Genomic DNA, 12,609 nt, shown 5'->3' on the forward strand with positions numbered 1-12,609 from the left:
GATTTTTAGTCTAGGTTGAGACCGGAAGGATAAACCTAGGGTTGTATGAATCCATAGAAAACCTAGGTTGTATGAACCATAGGAATATAGGTTCATGACTTATGCAATCATTAATTGATTTCCATTATGCTTAAGGGATTTTTGATATAAAACCGAATGTTAGGAATAACAGGGATTCTATTGAAAATACTTTCAGTGTATCTAGGAATAGAACATTGAATAGTTTGGGAAATCGGTTGTCAACAACTAAATTGAGAAGTGAGAATTAATGAACCAAAGGAGTTTAGTCGGATAAGAAGTGGTGACATTAGGAGCCTTAGTGTTTACTTTGCTTGAAAACAAAATTTCCGCTTGTTGCTTTGTTAATCATTCAATTTGCCATTTATTTAGTATCCTTTTAAATTACTTGTTTAACATTAGGTAAAACCAAATCAACGATTCGCTTGTCATTTTAGTGTGCTAATTGCTTATATTGTCATTGAGTTGAAATTGCCAAAAATCCTTGTGGGACGATACTCTATTCACTCTTTATTACTTGTACGATTTTGTCCGCTTGCGAATATTTCACAACACACGCGCATGAGTAAAATTAATTTCATTATTTATAGAAAAAACGAGAGGTGGTCCAGGGCCAGGGGTATAGCCTTTATTTAAGAGAATAACTACAATTTGTTCAAAAGTCAATAACCTCAACCTATTACATCTGGATTGTTGTATATGGATTGTTCAATGCTTGTGGGACAGGCATGGTTGTGTATAATCAATCTTATCAACTTAAGTAGTTGATTTGCAGCAAATTAGCTAACAGTTGGGAGGGAAGCAGACAACCAACTAGCGTCACACTTGCATTAAAAAAATAGCAGAAAATCCAAGTTGGCATTACATTATTGAAAAAGAGACATAAAATACACAATAATAAAATTCTGGGTTTCCTTTTGTACGGGGAATCCGCCCCCTATAAATTTATGGGTTTTGAATCGCCCTTATATATTTTTTTTAATAAATAGTAAACTTGTTAGTCGCGGATTTAGAGCTCCGCAATTCATTTAAAATTATACAATCTATTTGAATTTAATGGTTTGAGAGGTGTGTCACATTACCCCACATTTTTTTTTATCATTTTTAAAACTTGTATGTGATAGGAATAGTATGATAACGGCCATTAGTTTATGTAATATTCAAACTTGATTTATTTATTTGAATAAAATATATTTAGCATATAAAATAAGAAAAGACATATTGGCATCAGTGTTTTTTTATTCTATATGGTATATGATTGGTGTGTAGAGTCTAAGCTTGCACACGGAAGATCAATTCATAAGTTACTATCGAATATAAGTAAGCGATCACAGCTAAGACGGAATTGGACAAACAGTCGGCTTGGCTGTGGTATAGTATTTCAGTATACCTATCTTGGTTACGGAGAGCGGCAAAGCTTGAACTTACTATACCAGTACACTTGGAGTGTATTGATCAAGATTATGTGCGAGTCAATTTTCCAGTCTGACTATATGAAAAATTGTACACTCACACAGACGTTATAAAATTGTTCATATTCTTAATTTATTAAAGATTATTGGTACATGTGCATTTAATGTACAAGACTTTGATTTACTAAAAAGTGAGGTCTTTTTGTACAGGCCAACAAACACCAAGTGAGTTGGGTCACTGCATTAATTGTACGATTGAAAAATAATCTGTAAATAAAATTCATGTCCAAGTATGGATTGATGATACCCTCTTGAGAATGCTTATAGGATTTGAGATTATGTCAAAACCCTGCAGGTGGATTTTAATTAATCCGACACATTCAAATAAGTTAAACGGTAAGATCAAGGAAATATTTAAAGATGTCAATTAAATATTATATGTCAGTGGCATATTTAATTGACGGGTATCTATAACTTAACGTGAGGAATTTATGAACAAGTATAACGAAAGGCTCAGATTTAATTTGAGATAAACGGGGAGTGCAATTATAATATTTTAGGTGGAATATATTATAATTTATGAATTATAATTATGTCCATGGGTTTGGGCTGATAATTAAATTCATAGGAAGCACATGTTTTATTTTTCCTACTTGGTCCCCACTGTAGCCCAAAAGCCCAATACTAGAAGATAGGGGAAAACCAAAACGGACCGGAATTAGGAGAGGGAGAGGCTTAGGGGCCGGCCCACCTAGGGAGAAAAACCCTAGGTGTGGCCGAACCCTATAAATACACACATAGTGTGTGTTTTGTTAACACAAGTTTTTGAGACACCGGTTGGCCTCTCTACTCTCTAATCGTTTCCACTAGTTTTGGTTTGTGTTCTTCAGGTACTTGGAGAAAAGAGATCACCCTCTCAATCCAAGTTTGGGAATTGGTGCATACGGTGGAAGATCCGCAGGTTTGAGCTTAGTATCAAACTCGCTGACTCCATCCTTCATTCTTGATTATTAAAGATCAAATCAGAGAGATCTCAAGGTATATAATCTTCTTGCAATTAATTGATATATGGTTTGTGCTATAGTGACGAGTATTTGCTAAGAAATTTTTGAAACTTGTCTAGCTATCGTTTATGTCTATGAGGTCCTTATACGCTTCCGCGAGTTGTATGTTTCCAACAGTATGACTTTTTGAGAGGTTTGCCACCATTAGATGTAAATTGTAAACTCTAAGAAATTGTGGAAACCCCAAATCCATTGTTGTTCAGCTGGAAGGCTATATTTTCATCCAACTCATACATCTCTATGTGGTTGTTTAGAATTTGAAATTTAATCTAAGTCGTAAACGTACAAACAAATATTAATAGCCCTAACTAACATAGAAATGGACTTTCTTATCCAAACCATTGAATTCAAATTATATATTTTATAATTTTAAATAAATTGTAAAGCCCCCAAATCCCTAATTGACTACACAATTTTTCGGAAAAAAAAATCGAGCTTCTTTAAATTTTCATTTAGTAAATATGACCCAACAAAGCTATTGTTCCAGATTCGTCAATAAATCAAAACTATCAGCATATTGATCCGGGAAAAACCCTTCAAAATCCTCGATGCTTGGAAATAAATCGTCATTGAATAACATGTCTTGAAGCTTCATTATTTCATGACTCCCACGATCCTCCATTATTAATGTTTGGCCTTCCTCCAATTTTGGGATCACATCTTCAGTGGATGTTGTTGTTGGCATGTTTGTTTCTTTGTGCTGAGAAGACTTATTGGTCCTGGTGCTCCCAGGAAGGGAGCGTCGACGAGTAGGATGCGTATGGCTGTGCTCAGCAGTGTATGTGATAATATATTGTGTAGGATCTGAACCGCTCCTTTCGACTTGTTTTCTTGCCAAACAGCCTTTCAAGCTACTGCACCTGTAGTAGCTCCTACATATATATGCCAAATAAACAAAAGAAAATTCCTTAATAACATCGATAAACTATTGCTTAAAGGATGAGAGAACTCTGGAATAATATGTTATAAATTGGGCCCACACCTACACACAATAATTTGTCCGCTCTAAACCCATTGAGCCCTCACGGATTTGTCCCTCTTGGGTTAGGTCAAGGAGGCCCGACCCAACCGGTTTCCAAAGTTTACTTGAAAAACCGGTTGTTGTAAGTTAAAGAGGTGGGTCACCCTTATATGTTAGACTAATTGTCCGATTCCCATAGATATATTGGGTCCGACTTTGTTGCTCCCTAACTAGCAAGTGGGCTGAGGCCCAACTCACTTAACTAAGGAAAATGCTTAGTAGATATTGCAGGAAGTAAATTTGTCTTACAAAGATTTTCGATGTGGGACTTTCTAACAATTTTGACGGTAGCTAGCTGTACCACATACATGTCAACTAGACAAATATACATATTCCATTTTTCATAAAAAGATGTGTGACAAGCTGTTTCCTCACCTATATTTCAATTTCCAAACCAGGATTTTAATTTTTAATTTTTTGTCCTCTATCTTACAAGAAAATTTTTGTTTTCAAAGAATGTTTTATGTCCATTATTCATTACTTGCACGAACTTCCTCCTTGAGAGAAGTTCTCGTGCCTAAAATGTACAACACGCTCTCCATTTGTTTCTAGGGACCGGACATACAAATTCCAATTTAGATGGTCTATTCCTCTATTATAATAGCTTAGTAGAAACTAATCCATTACACCACCTACCAAGAAAACAAATGAAAAATAGCATAGTTTTTCTATATTTAGCTAATCTAATTTATTCATCTGAAAGTATATTTTGTTCTTTATTAAAAAAAAAGGTAAATCTTTTCATTTCCTAACATTTTATCGTAAAGTTTTCATTTGACATATATTTTACATGTAACAAACCATGAAATTAAACTTATGTAACATGTTACAACATGTTTTTCCTCCCAAAAAAGGAGATAGAAAACTTTCATTAAAAATCAAATTCATGTTTGCTTGTAATTTTCAGTGCAAAACCATGTTTCCATGAACACAATCACTTTTGAATTAAACAGACGGATGCCCAGATTAAAATACTAGAGGTAAAGCAAGTTCTATGGTACCTTGGATAGGGAGATCCTTTGATGGGTTTCTGGCCGTATTTACGCCAAGCCCACATATCAGATTGTGAGCCACCTTCTGCTGCTTGTTGTACCACCTTCTTGTGCAAATTCTTTCGACTGCTTAAAGGAAATGATAAGTCTCAATTTATTCTAACTTTGAAAACAACCAAAGGGAAAAAGAAAAGAAAAGTCAACTGACCTTCTTGATTTTGCTACAGAAGTAGTAGGTTTGCTACTCTCGTTAGTAATCAATTTCGGACTGATCTGTTTTTGCGGCTCTTTTGCTTCTTTGCAAGGAACAGATATGGAGGTGGTGGCAAGAGGTTGCAATACCGGAAAGAATGGCTCGTAAAGTTGGTCAGAAACTGCATCGATCTCGAAATTTTCCTTGAAACTTGAAGGAAAGTAATCGTGCTGTTGAATACTCGAAGAAGTGAAATAAGATGGAGAGTTGTCCATGAAATTGGCCGAGTCTTCAGTGTTGGCTGTCCATCCTCTTACTACTGCTTGCAGATCCCAGTCTTCTTCCATGTAAACAAATTCACTCATCATTAACTTGCTAAAGAAGGAATTATGCTATTACTTGCATATGCATGAGATAATATCCAAGAAAGATTTTTGTTTATATATATAGATGTATGGGGATGAGATGGATGTGTTCATATGAATAAAGTCAAGTTTTGCAGTAACTGGTTTCTGGTTTTGCAATTTTTTTCATGGAGTTGACTTTTGAAAATGTCCAAAGGGCTTAAAATATTGACCAATAATTTGGAAAGTTACGGATGACACTTCATTTAATTGGCCCGCGTGGACTTTTTTAATAATTATTTTAAAAAAAATATCCACCAAATTGAGATAAGATGACACGACCAAAAAAATAAAACTACGACTGCTCTACGTGTGGAAATGCCAGGCCCTTTTTTTTTTTTTTTCTTTTCTTCTGATTTTTTTTTGCTGCTGAAATAATTTTGATTTGATAATTTTTAGGTTTTAAGTTGGAAAATTGTCAATTTACTTGTTAAAAAATGCTTAATTATTTAGAAAGTCGTGCATCAAAGCCAGTTGCACCCCATGAACAAATTGGCTGGCGGGTATTAATAAAAGTTTCAAGAAAGTGGTCTGAGAGAATATTTCATTCATTTATTATTTTACTAAACAATAAATGTAAAAAAAAGACATTTAGAAATCAGTTTTTAGTCTGAGAATAAGAACTGAGAAGAGAGTTTTCCTTTATATGGAAATCGTACGTGTGATTTCTACCAACCCTGACATACTTAGTTGGGTTTATATGACTAAATTGATGTAATAAATATGGTTGTCAAGACGGTATATGTGCTATCTTAGCCCTGTCCTCACCTCCCATAAGAGTGCTACATATTTGGTCCCCTTCCCCCCTTCCTTTATATCCTATAGAAACTAGGTATCAGCTATAGATTTTAGTTCCATATATTCTCTAAACTAAAATCCAGCTAGAAGTTGTTCTACACAAAGAATAAAAGGCAAAATCGATCAGTATGCAAGATACCCTTCATTAATTAACAGTATTAAGATTGTAATTGGGTCGGAGGTGGATTGTGAAAGTGATGGTTCATTTGGGTAAGACCGTAAGAGGTTTGTATGAAAGTGTTTTAGTATTTTTATTAGATATCATTTGATATATACACATAGTTGTTCAATCACTCGAACATCCTCCCACATATTATTTGCAATGTTATGAATCCATACCTCCATATATATCAACAATATTATCCGCTTTGATTTGTCCGGGTCTTGAGCATACATCGGACATGCACGGCTTTGTTCTTCCTTAACCCAATTATTATAGGCCGAAACCCTTGTCCTTATAAAGTGGAAGGAATTCTCACATCTTACCGATGTGGTACTTCAACACAACCAGGCATAGAGCTTCTATGAAATTTACAAATCTGAAATTCCGGTATTCAATTCTTACGACCACCGGCAAAGAAAGATTTTGTGCGTTCCAGTCAAAAGAAAGAAAAACTGGCTAGAATTGTAAGTCTTGGTTAGATATGCTTTGCTTGCAAGTTGCAAGAAATGGGTAGGATAAGAGGAAGATGATGAGATGTTTGTGTCCATTTTTCTTTCTTTTTGTCTTGGCTACATCACAACATGCTTTCACCTATGAAACGTAGGGGTGTGGGCAAGTTGGCAACCTATAGAAGAAATTTAGAATGAAAGAAAGCTCCTTTGTTGTGGATATGGGGACTGCACCCACACGCCAATGATTATGACATTCTAAATGTGAACTTGCGACATATAACTGAACCAGCTGGACCCAGACCAAACCAAAGTTTCCAAGTACATAGTTCCGTTTTTCATTCAAAGTTTAACGCTGGAAAAACCTTTTATGGACAATATACCATACTAGCTACTTTTTTAATGATTGATTTTTGACTTTACTTTCCGCGTTACTTGTGCTTTGAAATAACTCTCATCTTTTTTCAATCTTCTAGTCAACTAAGGGGCAAGTACCACTTGGCACGGTATGTAATCGTAATTTTTAATTATATTGTAGCATATTATAGTGTGAACATATAGGTGTGTTTAAGTACTTTTTTTAAATGCCCCAAGCAAAATTTTTCAAGGCCCCAGTACCAATTCAATGAAATAATCTCATATCAGTTTACTACTAAAATACCTACAAACTACTTACAAATTAACAAACATGTCAAAGAAAGAGATAAAATAGATAAAGAACCACCTAAAAGAATATAAAAATAGTAAAAAAGTCATATAATATATTGACTTATCATTGATTGTCTTTTACGTTTTATAGAAAAAGAATTATTCAAAACTATTACTAATGGTGTTCTAATAAAACATATTCAAAAAATGAAAACTCATAAAGGACAGTTATGATTAACAAATATAATGTTTTATTACTAGAAACTATTATCAATGATAATTTTCGTGTCATAAAAAGAATCCAAAAAAAATTTGGAAGCGTTATCCCTGAACCCCAGCTTGTCTATGGTGAGAGTTGAACAATTCCAAAGCACAAAGGGGACCATTATGCTCCATTTAGTGTTCTTAGAAGTGAAACTTGAGAGTTTAGCTTTCGTACAACGTTTCGTTAGGAAAAGAGGCTAATAGACCAAGTTATGTTCCAAATTGCATAAAAAGTGAAAAGCTCATCTATGGTGAGAGTTGAGCAATTCTAAAGCATAAAAGCGGACCGTTATGCTCCATTTAGTGTTCTTAGAAGTGAAACTTGAGATTTTAGCTTTCGTACAACGTTTCGTTAGGTAAAGAGGCTAATAGACGAAGTTATGTTCCAAATTGCACAAAAACGTAAAAAGCTCATCTATGGTGAGAGTTGAGCAATTCCAAAGCATAAAGGTGAACCGTTATGCTCCATTTAGTGTTCTTAGATGTCTAACTTGCTAGTTTAGCTTTCCTACAATATTTCATTAGGAATAGAGGCCAATAGACCAAGTTATGTTCCAAATTGCACAAAATCGTGAAAAGCTCGTCTATGGTGAGAGTTGAGCAATTCCAAAGGATAAAAGTGCATCGCTAATCTCCATTTAGTGTTCTTAGAAGTGAAACTTGCGAGTTTAGCTTTTGTACAACATTTTCTTAGGAATAGAGGCCAATAGACCAAGTTATGTTCTAAATTGCACAAAAACGTGAAAAGCTCGTCTATGGTGAGAGTTGAGCAATTCCAAAGCACAAAAGGGGACCGTTATGCTCCATTTAGTGTTCTTAGAAGTCAAACTTGTGAGTTCAGCTTTCGTACAACGTTTCGTTAGGACAAGAGGCTAATAGACCAAGTTATATTCCAAATTCCACAAAAACGTGAAAAGCTCATCTATGGTGAGAGTTGAGCAATTCCAAAGCACAAAAGGTTACTGTTATGCTCCATTTAGTGTTCTTAGAAGTGAAACTTGCGAGTTTAGCTTTCGTACAACGTTTCGTTTGGAATAGAGGCCAATAGAGCAAGTTATGTTCTAAATTGCACAAATACGTGAAAAGCTCATCTATGGTGAGAGTTGAGCAATTCCAAAGCACAAAAGGGGACCGTTATGCTCCATTTAGTGTTCTCAGAAGTGAAACTTGCGAGTTCAGCTTTCGTACAACGTTTCGTTAGGACAAGAGGCTAATAGACCAAGTTATGTTCCAAATTCCACAAAAACGTGAAAAGCTCGTCTATGGTGAGAGTTGAGCAATTCCAAAGCACAAAAGGTTACTGTTATGCTCCATTTAGTGTTCTTAGAAGTGAAACTTGCGAGTTTAGCTTTCGTACAACATTTTGTTAGGAATAGAGGCCAATAGACCAAGTAACGTTCTAAATTATAGAAAAACGTGAAAAGCTCGTCTATGGTGAGAGTTGAGCAATTCCAAAGCACAAAAAGAGACTGTTATGCTCCACTTAGAATTTTTAGAAGTGAAACTTGTGAGTTTAGCTTTCGTACAACGTTTTGCTAGGAATATAGGCCAATAGACCAAGTAATGTTCTAAATTGCATAAAAACATGAAAAGCTCATCTATGGTGAGAGTTGACCTTTTCCAAAGCACAAAAGGGGACCGTTATGCTCCATTTAGTGTTCTTGGAAGCGAAACTTGTGAGTTTAGCTTTCGTACAACATTTTGTTAGGAATAGAGGCCAATAGACCAAGTTATGTTCTAAATTGCACAAATACGTGAAAGGCTCATCTATGGTGAGAGTTGAGTAATTCCAAAGCTTAAAAGTGGACCGTTATTCTCCATTTAGTGTTCTTAGAAGTGAAACTTGCGAGTTTAGCTTTCGTACAACATTTTCTTAGGAATAGAGGGCAATTGACCAAGTTATGTTCTAAATTGCATAAAAACGTGAACAGCTTGTCTATGGTGAGAGTTGAGCAATTCCAAAACCCAAAAGGGGGCCGTTATGCTCCATTTAGTGTTCATAGCAGTGAAACTTGCGAGTTTAGCTTTCGTACAATGTTTTGTTTGGAATAGAGGCTAATAGAGCAAGTTATGTTTTAAATTGCACAAATACGTGAAAAGCTCGTCTATGGTGAGAGTTGAGCAATTCCAAAGCAGCAAAGGGGACCGTTATGCTATATTTAGTGTTCTCAGAAGTGAAACTTGTGAGTTCAGCTTTCGTACAACGTTCCATTTGGACAAGAGGCTAATAGACAAGGTTATATTCCAAATTCCACAAAAACATGAAAAGCTCGTCTACGGTGAGAGTTGAGCAATTCCAAAGCACAAAAGGTTACTGTTATGCTCCATTTAGTGTTCTTAGAAGTGAAACTTGCGAGTTTAGCTTTCGTACAACATTTTGTTACGAATAGAGGCCAATAGACCAAGTAACATTCTAAATTACAGAAAAACGTGAAAAGCTCGTCTATGGTAAGAGTTGAGCAATTCCAAAGCACGAAAGGGGACCGTTATGCTCCATTTAGAATTCTTAGAAGTGAAACTTGCGAGTTTAGCTTTCGTACAACGTTTTGCTAGGAATATAGGCCAATAGACCAAGCAATGATCTAAATTGCATAAAAACGTGAAAAGCTCGTCTATGGTGAGAGTTACCATTTCCAAAGCACAAAAAGGGACCGTTATGCTCCATTTAGTGTTCTTAGAAACGAAACTTGTGAGTTTAGCTTTCGTACAACGTTTCGTTAGGAAAAGAGGCTAATAGACCAAGTTATGTTCTAAATTGCACAAAAACATGAAAAGCTCATCTATGGTGAGGGTTGAGCAATTCTAAAGCATAGAAGCGGACCGTTATGCTCCATTTAGTGTTCTTAGAAGTGAAACTTGAGATTTTAGCTTTCGTACAACGTTTCGTTTGGAAAAGAGGCTAATAGACGAAGGTATGTTCCAAATTGCACAAAAACGTGAAAAGCTCATTTATGGTGAGAGTTGAGCAATTCCAAAGCATAAAGGTGAACCATTATGCTCCATTTAGTGTTCTTAGATGTCTAACTTGCTAGTTTAGCTTTGCTACAACATTTCGTTAGGAATAGAGGCCAATAGACCAAGTTATGTTCCAAATTGCACAAAATCGTGAAAAGCTCGTCTATGGTGAAAGTTGAGCAATTCCAAAGGATAAAAGTGCATCGTTATTCTCCATTTAGTGTTCTTAGAAGTGAAACTTGCGAGTTTAGCTTTTGTACAACATTTTTCTAGGAATAGAGGCCAATAGACCAATTTATGTTCTAAATTGCACAAAAACGTGAACAGCTCGTCTATGGTGAGAGTTGAGAAATTTCAAAGCCCAAAAGGGGGCCATTATGCTCCATTTAGTGTTCTGAGAAGTGAAACTTGCGAGTTTAGCTTTCGTACAATGTTTTGCTTGGAATAGAGGCTAATAGAGCAAGTTATGTTCTAAATTGTACAAATACGTGAAAAGCTCGTCTATGGTGAGAGTTGAGCAATTCCAAAGCAGAAAACGGGACCGTTATGCTATATTTAGTGTTCTCAGAAGTGAAACTTGTGAGTTCAGCTTTCGTACAATGTTTCGTTAGGACAAGAGGCTAATTGACAAAGTTATATTCCAAATTCCACAAAAACGTGAAAAGCTCATCGATGGTGAGAGTTGAGCAATTCCAAAGCACAAAAGGTTACTGTTATGCTCCATTTAGTGTTCTGAGAAGTCGTACAACATTTTGTAAGGAATAGAGGCCAATGGACTAAGTAATGTTCTAAATTACAGAAAAACGTGAAAAGCTCGTCTATGGTGAGAGTTGAGCAATTCCAAAGCACAAAAGGGGACCGTTATGCACCATTTAGTGTTCTCGGAAGTGAAGCTTGCGAGTTCAGCTTTCGTACAACGTTTCGTTATGACAAGAGGCTAATAGACCAAGTTACATTTCAAATTCCACAAAAACGTGAAAAGCTCGTCTATGGTGAGAGTTGAGCAATTCCAAAGCACAAAAGGTTACTGTTATGCTCCATTTAGCGTTCTTAGAGGTGAAACTTGCGAGTTTAGCTTTCGTACAACATTTTGTTAGGAATAGAGGCCAATAGACCAAGTAACATTCTAAATTACAGGAAAACGTGAAAAACTTGTCTATGGTAAGAGTTGAGCAATTCCAAAGCACAAAAGGGGACCATTATGCTCCATTTAGTGTTCTTAGATGTCTAACTTGCTAGTTTAGCTTTCCTACAACATTTCGTTAGGAATAGAGGCCAATAGACCAAGTTATGTTCCAAATTGCACAAAATCGTGAAAAGCTCGTCTATGGTGAGAGTTGAGCAATTCCAAAGGATAAAAGTGCATCGTTATTCTCCATTTAGTGTTCTTAGAAGTGAAACTTGCGAGTTTAGCTTTCGTACAACATTTTGTTAGGAATAGAGGCCAATAGATCAAGTAACATTCTAAATTACAGAAAAACGTGAAAAGCTCGTCTATGGTAAGAGTTGAGCAATTCCAAGGCACAAAAGGGGATCGTTATGCTCCATTTAGTGTTCTCAGAAGTGAAGCTTGTGAGTTTAGCTTTCGTACAACGTATCGTTAGGACAAGAGGCTAATAGACCAAGTTATGTTCCAAATTCCATAAAAACGTGAAAAGCTCGTCTATGGTGAGAGTTGAGCAATTCCAAAGCACAAAAGGTTACTGTTATGCTCCATTTAGTGTTCTTAGAAGTGAAACTTGCGAGTTTAGCTTTCGTACAACATTTTGTTAGGAATAGAGGCCAATAGACCAAGTAACACTCTAAATTATAGAAAAACGTGAAAAGCTCGTCTATGGTAAGAGTTGAGCAATTCCAAAGCACAAAACGGGACCGTTATGCTCCATTTAGAATTCTTAGAGCGAAACTTGTGAGTTTAGCTTTCGTACAATATTTTGTTAGGAATAGAGGCCAAGAGACGAAGTCATGTTCTAAATTACACAAATACGTGAAAAACTCGTCTATGGTGAGAGTTGAGTAATTCCAAAGCTTAAAAGTGGACCGTTATGCTCCATTTAGTGTTCTTAGAAGTGAAACTTGTGAGTTTAGCTTACGTAGAACGTTTTGTTAGGAATAGAGGCCAATAGACCAAGTTATGTTCTAAATTGCACAAAAAAGTGAAAAGCTTGCCTACGGTGAGAGTTGAGCAATTCCAAACCGCAAAAGGGGACCATTATGCTCCATTTAGT

General features: G+C 35.8%; 1 protein-coding gene across 1 annotated transcript; it reads right to left on the reverse strand.

The window, feature by feature from the left end:
* Nucleotides 1–2,803: 2,803 nt before the first annotated feature.
* LOC119986444 (WRKY transcription factor 22-like) lies at nucleotides 2,804–5,127 on the reverse strand. Its single transcript, XM_038831002.1, has 3 exons — nucleotides 4,716–5,127; nucleotides 4,517–4,633; nucleotides 2,804–3,366 (listed from the first exon to the last, which is right to left on the reverse strand). Exons 1-3 carry the CDS (start codon nucleotides 5,066–5,068, stop codon nucleotides 2,970–2,972), a joined length of 867 nt encoding a protein of 288 aa, XP_038686930.1. The 5' UTR covers nucleotides 5,069–5,127; the 3' UTR covers nucleotides 2,804–2,969.
* Nucleotides 5,128–12,609: the final 7,482 nt, after the last annotated feature.

Source organism: Tripterygium wilfordii, chromosome 20, assembly GCF_013401445.1.
Source record: "Tripterygium wilfordii isolate XIE 37 chromosome 20, ASM1340144v1, whole genome shotgun sequence".
Classification (NCBI taxonomy): Eukaryota; Viridiplantae; Streptophyta; class Magnoliopsida; order Celastrales; family Celastraceae; genus Tripterygium; species Tripterygium wilfordii.

Bases quoted from the DNA above. Each gene is read 5' to 3' on its own strand.
- LOC119986444 (XM_038831002.1), bottom strand. From the start codon at position 5,068: ATGATGAGTGAATTTGTTTACATGGAAGAAGACTGGGATCTGCAAGCA. The intron at 4,634-4,715 runs GTCAGTTGACTT...TCCTTTAAGCAG, and splicing joins TCTGTAGCAAAATCAAGAAG to TCGAAAGAATTTGCACAAGA. The intron at 3,367-4,516 runs GTACCATAGAAC...ATATATATGTAG, and splicing joins AAAGGATCTCCCTATCCAAG to GAGCTACTACAGGTGCAGTA.